The following is a 12,590-nucleotide window of genomic DNA, read 5'->3' as shown; positions in this document are numbered from 1 at the left end:
AGATTCCCTTTTTCACTTTTACTATTATTTTACAATAAATGATTATTGATTGACTGAATGAATACTATAACCTTGTTAGTCCCAAACTGGATGTGTCTCTTAGAATCCACAAATTCAACATATACAAAACAGAATTCACTTTCTCCCTAAATCTACCCCTTTTGCAAACTTCTTTTGAGGGTACCACTAATTTTCAATCACCCAAGTTGATAATTTCAGAGTTCTCAGCTTCTCCCTCTCTTTTACGAATCCCTGGGACACAATCAGTTGTCAGTCTTATTGATTCTATCTTCTCAATCAATACCTTTCATATCTAGCCCCTCCTTTCCACTTATACCACAGCCACCAAAGTTTTTGCCTGTATTACTACAATAGTCTGCTCATTGGACTTTCTGCTTCTAGTGCCTTTTCTGTAGTCTTTTACTTATTTATGTAATTGTTCCCCTGGTAAAATAAATGTAAGTTCCTTGAGTCAGGCTGGGACCCTTCTTTTTTAGAGTTCGCATTTCCAATGACTGCTGCCTAGTACTCAATACATAATTCTTTGATTTATGAGTATTGTTTTTACTCTATATCACCAGGCATTTATATAAACAGCCACAGTTTCATAGTATCTCAAATCAGTAACCTGAATCACCTGTGATACCCTTCCCTAGAGCCTTCCATAAGAAAACTTTTCCTATGGATCTGTCCTTGTCTTGTCTTTTAGGGCATGAAATAGGTAATGCAGAGGAAGTATCTTGGCTATGAAGGACAATAAGCCCTTTGGAAACCATGTATCAAGGAGCATTGGGCACACTTAAAGTTATGATGCTCAACATGCTGCATGAAGTTGAAATGGAACTAAAGAAAACAAAGTTTTCCTGCATCCCCTCCAACATTCATCATTATTTTTTCCTGTCATCTTAGTCAATCTGACAGGTGGGTAGTGGTATCTCAGAGTTGTCTTAATTTGCATTTCTCTGATCAATAGTGATTTGGAACACCCCTTCATATGAGTGGAAATAGTTTCGATTTCATCATCTAAAAATTGTTCATATCCTTTGACCATTTAGCAATTGGAGAATGGCTTGATTTCTTATAAATTAGAGTCAATTATATATTTTGGAAATGAGGCCTTTATCAGAACCTTTAACTGTAAACATGTTTTTCCAGTTTGTTGCTTCCTTTCTAATTTTGTTTGCATTAGTTTTGTTTGTACAAATTTTCTATTTTGTGATCAGTGATGATCTCTAGTTCTTCTTTGGTCACAAATTTATGGATACTCTCTTAAGGAGGAAAGTTGGGAGGTTTATGGGGGTTGTATACACTAAAAACATCAGAAAAAATGGAATTGGTCATATTTTAGCAGAGAGTAAATGACTGGTTAACAAAGTAGGAATTCTGAATCTTCCATCAATGCTATTAAGCAAGAGCAAATATAAAAATACCAATTGAGAAAAATAAAAATTAAAAAGAAAATGGTGTCTAAGATAAGTCCACCTATATCCATCCTTCCTTCGTTCGTTCCTTCGTTCGTTCCTTCCTAACTTCCTTCCTTCCTTCCTTCTTTGCTTCCCTCCTTCTTCCCTCCCTTCCTTTCTCCCTTCTTTCTTCACCCCCCCCCTTTCATCTACAAACATTTGATGACCTAATCAGAGAACCAAAAAGACAACACTGAGAACATATAAAGGCATACAGATGCAAGATTATAATCAATATCACATTACAAAACTTTGAGATATAATAGAAGAATGAGCATAAGAAAAGATTGGTAAAATACTCAAATAACCAAAATTATCATAAGAACATTTAAGGATGAAATTGTAACAAGCAGAAAAGTTTTAAAGTTCTGTGAAGATTTTTATAATAACCTATTTGGTTTATCAGTGACAGCATACCACCTCATTTGAAATTTATCATCACAGGTCTCAACATGCTGCATGAAGTTGAAATGGAATTAAAGAAAACAAAGATAGGAAGAAAATACTTTAAAAGTATTTTATTTTTTCCAATTATATGTAAAGATAGTTTTCAACCTTCATTTTGTAAGATTTTTTGAATTCCAGATTTCGTTCTCTATTCTTCCCTTTCCTCTCTGCTCCCCAAGACAAGATTTTTATAATAACCTATTTGGTTTATCAGTGACAGCATACCACCTTATTTGAAATTTATCATCACAGGTCTCAACATGCTGCATGAAGTTGAAATGGAATTAAAGAAAACAAAGATAGGAAGAGCAGCCAAATCAGATAGATAAAGTATATATAAAGGAAGTTCATGTTGGACATGATAGTTTTGAGAACATCAAATGATCAATTGTCAGAGTATTTGAAAGAAGCATGGGAAAAAATCTTAAATCTAGTAAAACAAAATGACCAAGAAGATAAAAAGATGGCTTTTCTTATCTTCAAGATTTTTATGAAACTAATCTACATGCTTTGAGGGCATCCTTAATGAAATTATGAGAGAGAATAGGCAGACTTTCATAAGAGATGCCATTTATAGAAAACTTCATCTTTGAAGTCACATAATTTACTGAAAGGTATAGATAGTACATTCTACTTACTGTTTGTAGAATATTTTTAGCATTTCATTTGATTGGACAAAGCATCACTTTAAAAGATTTGCTTTCAACAAGCTATCTCCCATGCATATTAGAATCATACAATTACAGAATTCTGCTAACAGAATATTTAACTTTGTTCGATGATTCTTTGATCATTAATACTAAATAAGGCATAAAACAGAAAAGTGCATACTTACCAAAGGGAAGAACGATCCCCATATACAGGTCATTTACATGTTCCTGTTTGTGAATGACATTGTGCTGACTCCATATAATAGCTAAAACATTAAGAAACCTCCTAAGTGAGATAGTCATTCAGAAATGTTCAACCTAACTAGTCACAGTGGAAATACGAAGTGGTGAATAATTTGACCAAACATATACGTAAATAGTATTGCTCTCCCATTAGGACAAATGTATGCAGATAAAATATAGCAACAAAGAAATGAAATTTTCTTACAGATATGCATTGTAATGGCAGGATTAGTTAGGTGGTGCAGTGGATAAGAGTGCTGAGCCTCTGGAAGAGCTTAATTCAAATTCACTTTCAAACACTAGCTGTGTAACCCTGGGCAAGTCACTGTTTGACTCACTTTTCTCATCTGCAAAATGAGCTGGAGAAGGAAATGGCAAACAACTGTAATATCTTTACCAAGAAAACCCCAAAAGGGGTGATGAGAAGTCAGACATGACTGAAAAAAAGGACTCAATAGATGAAGAACTATAATTATGTCGTCTTAGTTTTTATTCTGGTTTAAATTCATTTGCATTCTAAATTGCAGAGGATATTGGAAATATCCCATTTTAAATTAAATACTTAACTATGTCACAGTACTTTGATATCTTCTCAGACCTTGTGATATAAAAGGATAGAATTTAATTTTTTATTGGGAGTAGACTTTGTTATTTTTTCATACTTTAAAAGTATTTTATTTTTTCCAATTATATGTAAAGATAGTTTTCAACCTTCATTTTGTAAGATTTTTTGAATTCCAGATTTCGTTCTCTATTCTTCCCTTTCCTCTCTGCTCCCCAAGACAGCAAGCAATGATATAGGTTATAAATGTATAATCATATTAAATATATTTATACATTAGTCAATTGTTTTTATATCATTGTTTTTCTAAGAGCAAAGTCTATCATTGATCATTGCAGTGTTGCTATTACTATTCTCTTGCTTCTGCTCACTTCACTTAACATCAATTCATGTAAGTTTTTCCAAGTTTTTCTGAAATACACACTTGCTCATCATTTCTTACAATACAGTACTATTCCATTGAATTCATAGGCCACAATTTGATCAGCCATTCCCCAATTGATGGGTATCCCTTCAATTTCCAATTCCTTGCCACTACAAAAAAAAGCTACTATAAATTATTGTATATGTGAGTCCTTTTCCAATTTTTGTGTTCATTTTGTGAAACAGACCTAATGGTATTGCTAAATCAAAGGAAACCCACAGTTCTATAATCCTTTGGGCATAGTTCCAAATTACTCTCTGGAATGGTTGGATCAGTTCACAACTCTGCCAACAATACATTAGTTTCCAATTTTTCCACATCCTTTCAGACATTTATTTTCCTTTTCTTTCATATTAGTCAATCTGATAGGTGTGAGGTGGTACCTCAGAATTGTTTTAATTTGTATTCTCTAATCAGAAGTAATTTAGAGCACTTTTTATGACTGTAGATAGCTTTTTCTTTCTTCATCTGAAAATTGCCTGTTCATTTCCTTTGACGATTTCTCAATTGGGGAATAGCTTGTACTCATAAATTTGAATCTGTTGTTGAAATATTTTAGAAATGAAGCTTTTATCAGAAACACTGGCAGGAAAAATTGTTTCCTAGCTTTCTGCTTCATTTGTAATCTTGGTTTCATTGGGGTTTTTGTGCAAAATTTTTAAAATTTTGTTATCAAAATTATCCATTTTGCATTTCATAATGTTCTCTTATCTTTTGTTGGACTATAAATTCTTCTCCGTATTGGAGTCTTTAAGGTTTTAGCAAACAGTAAATTACTATAATCATTGATTGCTGTATCTTGTATACCTATCCTATTCCACTGATCCACCACTTTTTATTTCTTAGCCAGTACCAAATAACTTTGATGATTGCTGCTTTATGATTTAGTTTTACATCTGGTACACAGGCCACCTTCCCTTGTATGTTTTTTTTTCCCCATGGAAAGACACTTTTAGGGCAGTAACCTGACTTGTTGGCTGGATATGGTGGCTATGGTTAAAGAGATGTCATCACCTTTGCTCATGTAAAGAGAGAGTTTGGCCATATATTATATATATTTGGAGATAGGAACTAAGATGACCAGCTGTTAGCAGTGGGCAGTGCTTAGCAGAGACTACTATGCCCAGCAGGAACTATAGCTCTGTGGAGAAGCAGAAAAGTAGATCCAGCAGAGATGACACCCTTCTCCCTCTCCCCTCCCCTCCCCCCCGGGGAAGCACCCTCAGTTGGGCAGCTCAGATCCCATCACCAGAAAATGTAGGTAGCCCTGCAATGTGGCAGGTGTGTATTACTCCCATCTTTATGTCCTTACCACATATGTGCCTTGTATATATCCCTTATATAGGAAACCCAGGTATTCTTGGTCTACCCATTGATCCTGTAAGCATTTGTGAGCCTCTATTTTATGAAGAGAAATTGTTCTATTGTGGCCTTTATTACTATGCTATTTTATTAAATACCTTTACCTTGAATTAATGGTGAATTTGCAGTTCACTGGCTGACAATAAGCACATTGATGGTGGTTTGGGAGTTGTAGTTTTGATTAGGTTTGGATTCACAAACCATCTTAAACCTGGAGTAAGTAATCCCAGGGGTGTCCTGTCTTTAAAGGAGGGTGTCCCAGGTACTACACAAATATTTTGGAAAGACTCAATTCATGGAAAGTGAGCTAGACCTAGAATTGAATCAGAAGGAAAGGATTATCTGGATTGCATTTGAAAACAGCATAGTTCTTTTAAAATGTGCTAAGCTTGACCTTGAAACAAAAATTCACCTTTTTATTTACAACATTCTGGTGATATGGTATATGATGGAAAGTCATAGAATGCCACGATTTGTGAAGAATTAATGCTGAAGAGCACTGGAAAAGCACATGGTAAATGTAGACTGCATCTCAGTGGAGAATTGTACAAAGGAAGTCATATGAAGGATGTCATCATAGAAATGCTTGACCTTCAACAGCATCTATTTAAAACCATCAGCAAGCATCATATGTAATGGGGAATAAACTGGAACCATTCCCAATAAAATCAGGGGTGAAACAAGGTTGCCCACTATCACCATTATTATTCAATATTGTATGGGAAATGTTAGCTTTGACAACAAAAGAAGAAAAAGAGATTAAAGGAATTAGAAGGAAACCAAATTATCACTGCAAATGATGTGATGCTATGTTGGAATCTTTACAAAGTGTTAAGCCATTGGAGTTGATTTGATCTTAGAAAGAGATATTTTGGGCCAGAACTTGAAACAAAGTACTAAGTGGAACTGATAGAAACAATGCTTGTGTTCACACCTTTAGAGAGCTTATAAGTATCTAAGTACTCAATGGAGTTCACATGTTTGGGAGATTTCAGAGAGCATGCTGGAAGATATCCCACAATCCCACTCTCAGAGAAGTAGCATAAATTAAGTTCCTGTGAGCCACTCGAGAGAGTTCTGGGAAACTTCGACTGGGGTTGGAGACAGACACTCTGGGAGATACAGAAGCCTAGTCGCCTCAGTTGGAGATTGAGAAGCCATGAGTCGGAGCTGGCTGGAGGCTGAAGAAAGCAGAGGCAGAAGCCAAGGACAAAGCTGCAAGAGCTCAAGCAGAGAGAGAGAGGTCTCTGAACTAACCAGGCTAATTTTGGAAGGAGAAATAAACGTTTGCATTTTTACCAGCTAGCTGGACTTTGGAGTAATTATTTATTTCAACTGAGACTAAGGCTGCCTCCAGGAAAAGCTTCACAATGCTATACTTAGAGAACCCTAGAGAATCAACTGAAAAACTATTAGAAATAATCCATAACTTGAGCAAATTTGCAGGATACAAAATAAATCCACAAAAATCATCAGCATTTTTATACATCACTAACAAAATCCAGCAGCAAGAAATACAAAGAGAAATTCCATTTTAAGTAACTGTCAATAATATAAAATATTTGGGAATTTGCCAAGGGAAAGGAACTATATGAAAAAAACTGCAAAACACTTTCCATACAAATAAAGTCAGATCTAAACAACTGCAAAAATATCAAATGCCTTTGGATAGGTCAAGCAAATATACCTAAATTAATCTATTTAGCACTATACGAATCAAACTCCCAAGAAACTCTTTTACTGACCAAGAAAAAATAAAATTCATTTGGAAGAACAAAAGGTCAAGAATTTCAAGGGAATTAATGAAAAAAAAAATCAAATGAAGGTGGCCTAGCTGTACCAGATCTAAAACTATATTATAAAGCTGTGGTCATCAAAACCATTTGGTACTGGCTAAGAAATAGAATAGTTGATCAGGGAAATAGGTTAGGATCACAGGATAAAATATTCAATAACTATAGCAATCTAGTGTTTGACAAACCCCCAAAGGCCCCAGTTTTGGGGATAAGAATTCACTATTTGACAAAAACTGCTGGGAAAGTTGGAAACTAGTATGGCAGAAACTAAGAATTGACCCACACAGAACACTGTATACTAAGATAAGGTCTAAATGTGTTCATGATGTAGACATAAAGAATGAGATTATAAACAAATTAGAAGAACATAGGGTAGTTTACCTCTCAGATCTATGGAAGAGGAAGGAATTTGTGACCAAAGAAGAATTGGAAATCACTATTGATTACAAAATAGATAATTTTGATTATATTAAGTTAAAAAGGTTTTGTACAAATAAAACTAAAGCAGACAAGATTAGAAGGGAAGCAATAAATTGGGAAAAGATTTTTACATCCAAAGGTTCTGATAAAGGCTTCATTTCTAAAATATATAGAGAACTGACTAATTTGTAAGAAATCAAGCCATTCTCCAATTGATAAATGGTCAAAGGATATAAATAGATAATTTTCAGATGAAGAAATTGAAATTATTTCTAGCCATATGAAAAGGTGTTCCAAATCACTCTTGATCAGAGAAATGCAAATTAAGACAACTCTGAGATACCATTACACACCTGTCAGATTGGCTAAGATGACAGGAAAAAATAATGATGAATGTTGGAGGGGATGCGGGAAAGCTGGGACACTGATTCATTGTTGGTGTAACTGTGAATCCAGCCATCTGGAGAGCAATCTGGAATTATGTCCAAAAAGTTATCAGACTGTGCATACCCTTTGACCCAGCAGTGCTACTACTGGGCTTATACCCCAAAAAGATATTAAAGAAGGGAAAGGGACCTATATGTACCAAAATATTTGTGGCAGCCCTGTTTGTAGTGGCTAGAAACTGGAAACTGAATGGATGCCCATCAATTGGAGAATGGCCAAATAAATTGTTGTATATGAATGTTATGGAATATTATTGTTCTGTAAGACATGATCAGCAGGAGGATTTCAGAAAAGCCTGGGGAGATTTATATGAACTCTGATGCTAAGTAAAATGAACAGAATCAGGAGATCATTGTAGGTGACAACAACAAGACTATAAGATGATTCTAATCTTATGGATCAGTTCTAATGGATGTGGCTCTCTTCAACATTGAGATATTTCAAACCAGTTTCAGTTGTTCACTGATGAAAAGAGTCAGCTACATCCAGAGAGAACTGAGTGTGGACCACAGTGTAGCATTTTCACTCTTTTTGTTGTTGTTTGCTTGCATTTCATTTTGCTTCTTTCTTTTTTACTGGTTTGATTTGATTTTTTTTTTGTGGCACGATAATTATATAAATATGTATGCATATATTGGATTTAATGTATATTTATACCATGTTTAACATATATTGGACTACTTGCCATCTAGGGGAGGGCGTGAGGGGAAGGGGAGAAAATTGGAACACAAAGTTTTGCAAGGGCTAATGTTGAAGAATTGTTCATGACTGATGCTGAGTGAAATGAACAGGACCAGGAGATCATTATATACTTCAACAACAATACTATATGATGATCAGTTCTGATGGATGTGGCCATCTCCAGCAATGAGATGAACCAAATCAGCTCCAATAGAGCAAGTAATGAACTGAACCAGTTACACCCAGCGAAAGAACTCTGGAAGATGACTAAGAACCATTACATAGAATTCCCAATCCCTATATTTTTGTCCGCCTGCATTTTTGATTTCCTTCACAGGCTAATTGTACACTATTTCAAAGTCCTATTCTTTTTGTACAGCAAACTAACTGTTAGGACCTGTATACTTATATTGTATTTAATTTATACTTTAACATATTTAACATGTATTGGTTAACCTGCCATTGGGGGGAGGGGATAGGGGGAAGGAGGGGAAAAGTTGGAACAAAAGGTTTGGCAATTGTCAATGCTGTAAAATTACCCATACATATAACTGTAAATAAAAAGCTATAATAATAATAATAAAAAAGAATTGTTCGTGCATATGTTTTGAAAAATGAAAACATTTTCTAAGTTTACAGTCCTCTTAATTGTTGATTAGTATCTGATTATGCTATTAGATTTTGTAGTTGTTATCCATCCAAGTTCTTCCTCTTGACCCTTATCTTGTGATAGAGTCTGTTTCTGTCTCTTTCTGAATGTTTCCTTTGTAATTTGTCATGCTTAAAGAGATTACCTATGATGCTGGAGTAGAAATGACAAAATCTAATCCAGTACCTTGACTATAATTTGGAAGAAAAAATTGGAGAAGCATGGGCATTAGGAGACTTAAGAACCTTCTTTAACATTGCAGTATCATACACTAGATAGACCTACAACTTGAATGGGATTAAGATGGTAAAAGGAAAAAATCCACATAGAGAATGTGCAATCTCCAGAGATTTAACTTAAAGTTGTGATACTTAAGCTTTTTTAATTGAATTTTTATACTGGGAAGTAAAGGAAAAAGTGACGATAAATGGGATCCCAAGATGTTCAGAGTCTTAGATGAGAAATGCTAAAGCAGTTATAATTTAAAATTTGAGAAAAATGGAACTGAGGATCCTATGATCATCAAAGGAAAGGCTTTATAAAAGATTAAGATAGGAAATAAATCTTTAGGACCCTTCCGTCTTTTGGCTCCTTATAGTAAAATTGTTCTAAGAAAAAGAAAGTTTTGCATGCTACAAGAAGGTAACTTTGATTTGGGAATAAAACCTGTTTTTAGCCTCTGAGGCTGGTGATCTTAGCTCCTATGGAAGTTAAAAAGAAAACAAAACAACAACAAAAAATCTTCCCAAAATTGAGCTTTCTTTCTTTGTAGTTTGAACAATATATTGTCTCTGATTTCATTTTTTCTTGTCCATTTAGGTTATCTTATTGGGGCTGTGAATTTGAAATCTAGCAACCAGAATCCTGTAGTACGGGAATTTGAAAGTGAGTAATGAAAGATCTCTATGGGGGTGGGCACCACCTACTGGTTGTTAAGTGACCTTGCAGTCAGGTCAGAACCAAAAATTTGGTTTTGGAATGGTTTCTTTATTAATGACCATTTCTCTCATAGAGGGGAAAACCAATACCTAGGCTTAGACCTGAGAGCTAAGGATTTCAGAGGATTACAAACTCAGTACGAGTCAGTAGTGTTATAGATATGCCAAAGAAAGTTAAATGTTCTTGGACTACATTAATAGAATTTGAATGCATAGAACAAAAAGATAATAGTCTTTGGACCAAAGAGATGACCTGTTTAAACTACATCTATAGTATTGCTTCCAATTTTAGACATCACATTTTAAAAGGAAACATCATTAAGCAAATTCTCATTTGGTAATGAGAATAGAGTATAACTTCTCTGAGAGTAGGAACCTCTTTTGTAATTTTTGCCTTTATATCCCTAGTACCCAGCACAGAGTCTAAAGCCTTCAATTCCACAAGCACTTGCTATGTGTTTTGCATATATTAAGTACTTAATAAATTACAGTAGAATTGAGAAAGCTGAAATCCATATCATTTGAGAATTAGACAAAGAAACTTGGGTATATTTAACTTAGATTAAGAAAAAAACCTAGGAATAGAGAGGAAAGGGGGACTTTGATTAATGTGTTTGTAGGATTGTCATGTAGAAGAAGAGTTACATTTTTTTTCTATTAGGTCCTAGAGAGCTGAAGTGGGGTAGAAATTACAGGGAGAAAAACTTCATATCAATATATGAAAAGCTTTCTAACAAATGGAATAGGGAAGAATAAATTCCTTATTTCCAGCAATATATGGATGACATTTTTTTTTTTGGGGGGGTGGATTTTATAGAATAAATGTGATTCATGAATTGGCTAAGGACGATTGGGCTAAATGATTTTATGAGCTCTTTTCTCAGTTTTTGATATTGTAGACTACAGACTTAATGAGAAATCAAAATAAGATGGAGAGCAGGGGAGGTATGGAGAAGAAAACCACAGTGGTATTCATTTGAAATTTCTGATCCAGGCACAATCTAATAGTTCAAAAGTAGCTTTTGCCTCAGTGTTTATCTAGTTATTGACGAATGTGCTTTTGCTCAGGCTTTGTGCTTAGACCAGCGAAGAATGACATTTTCTATAAACGAGGTGGCCCTCTCTAGGTAGCATGTTCTATATAGCCACAAGTCCTTGATGAACATCTTTATTAGTTCTCTGGATGAGCTCCATCTTTGGCCAAAGGTTCCTGGAGCCAGGAGGTGGCTGGTTTTGTATCATCTGATGAAACACTTTTCTAATGTGAGATAAAAAGAGAGCTTACAGAGCTTTGTAGCACAGTGAAACTATTTATTTTGGGTTGCTTTTTCTGTTTTCTTCTAGGTGTGGAACTGTCTTGCATCATTACAGATTCTCAAACAAATGATCCCAGGATTGAGTGGAAAAAAATTAAAGATGATCAAACAACCTATGTATTCTTTGACAATAAAATTCAGGGTAGGGGCTTTTTGTCCTGTTTGCCCACCTTCCTCACACTCTATCGTCCTACTTTAATAGTTGTATCTGAGTTTAGGAGTTTAGGAATTGGCTCATATTCAGCCTATTATGGGAAGCAGCTACTTTATGGGAAGTGAACAAATTCTGACGTCTTATTTACTAGGGCCTTTATCCTGCTTTTTTACACCTGAAAGAAGAATAGAAGAACCCTTGTTTACCAGTAATAGTAGATGAGATATCAGTCTCATCAAAGGATTAGAATAGGAAGGGCAGAGGGCTTTGTGGAAATGACAAGACAGATTTTCCCATGCATAGTGTCATGAATGTCACTGGGAATCACTTTAAAATTTGTTTTTCTGATCCATTACTTCTGAGTCCCCTCTCTCCAGGCTATTCCCATCCAAAGCTTCAAAGCCATAGTTTCTCTTAAGTTTAATCTCATTCTTATCATCTGAGAAACAAAGTGGTATTGATATAACTTTAGCAGTAGTGAATTCTTAAAAATTTGTTTCTGGGAACTAAATATTTTATCATTATAAAATCTCAAGAATAGAAAGGATTTTGAGGTCTCTTGGTCACTTCCCCTGCCTTCAAATAAATAGCATCTACAGTATTCAGGTTACTGGATTTCTGTTCTTTATTTATTATCAGAAAGTGCTTTCATATGTGATCTGCATTCATATTTTAACCAAAACTTGCTTTTTTAATTTTTTTACAAGCTAATCAGTTTATATGATTGCCACTCATCACCAGTTTGTAAACTCAGTTCTTTTATCCCTCTCCCCCTTTTTTTTAAATGGCCCATTTTCCACTTCCTTATTGCTCTCCAAGTTCTTCACATTCCCTTGAAAATGAAGCTACTTTTACTTTTATACTGAGCAGATAAAAGGATTTTTTTTAAAGTCCAGATTCCATAAAAGAGAAGTAATTTTTCCCTTCCATCCTGCAAGCTGTATAGTTTTGGAACCTTCTCTGTGTTAGTCATATGACTTTTAGTCTAGAATTGCCCATTTCTGGGTGGCAAACATAGCCTTGAAGAATCATATCCTG

The 12,590-nt window shown here is 34.8% G+C and overlaps 1 protein-coding gene across 3 annotated transcripts in view; it reads left to right on the top strand.

Moving 5' to 3' along the window:
- Positions 1-12,590, top strand: part of JAM3 (junctional adhesion molecule 3) — a 94,394-nt gene that overhangs the window by 75,277 nt on the left and 6,527 nt on the right. For all 3 annotated transcript variants that reach the window (XM_031960866.1, XM_031960865.1, XM_031960867.1), the window contains exons 2-3: positions 9,964-10,029; positions 11,427-11,540. In XM_031960866.1, the coding sequence (XP_031816726.1) occupies positions 9,964-10,029; positions 11,427-11,540 (180 nt within the window). The remainder of the gene's footprint in view (positions 1-9,963; positions 10,030-11,426; positions 11,541-12,590) is intronic.

Source organism: Sarcophilus harrisii, chromosome 3, assembly GCF_902635505.1.
Source record: "Sarcophilus harrisii chromosome 3, mSarHar1.11, whole genome shotgun sequence".
In the NCBI taxonomy this organism is placed as follows: domain Eukaryota; kingdom Metazoa; phylum Chordata; class Mammalia; order Dasyuromorphia; family Dasyuridae; genus Sarcophilus; species Sarcophilus harrisii.
The sequence above is the reverse complement of the archived record's forward strand: the minus strand, read 5'-3'. Positions and strand labels throughout refer to the sequence as shown.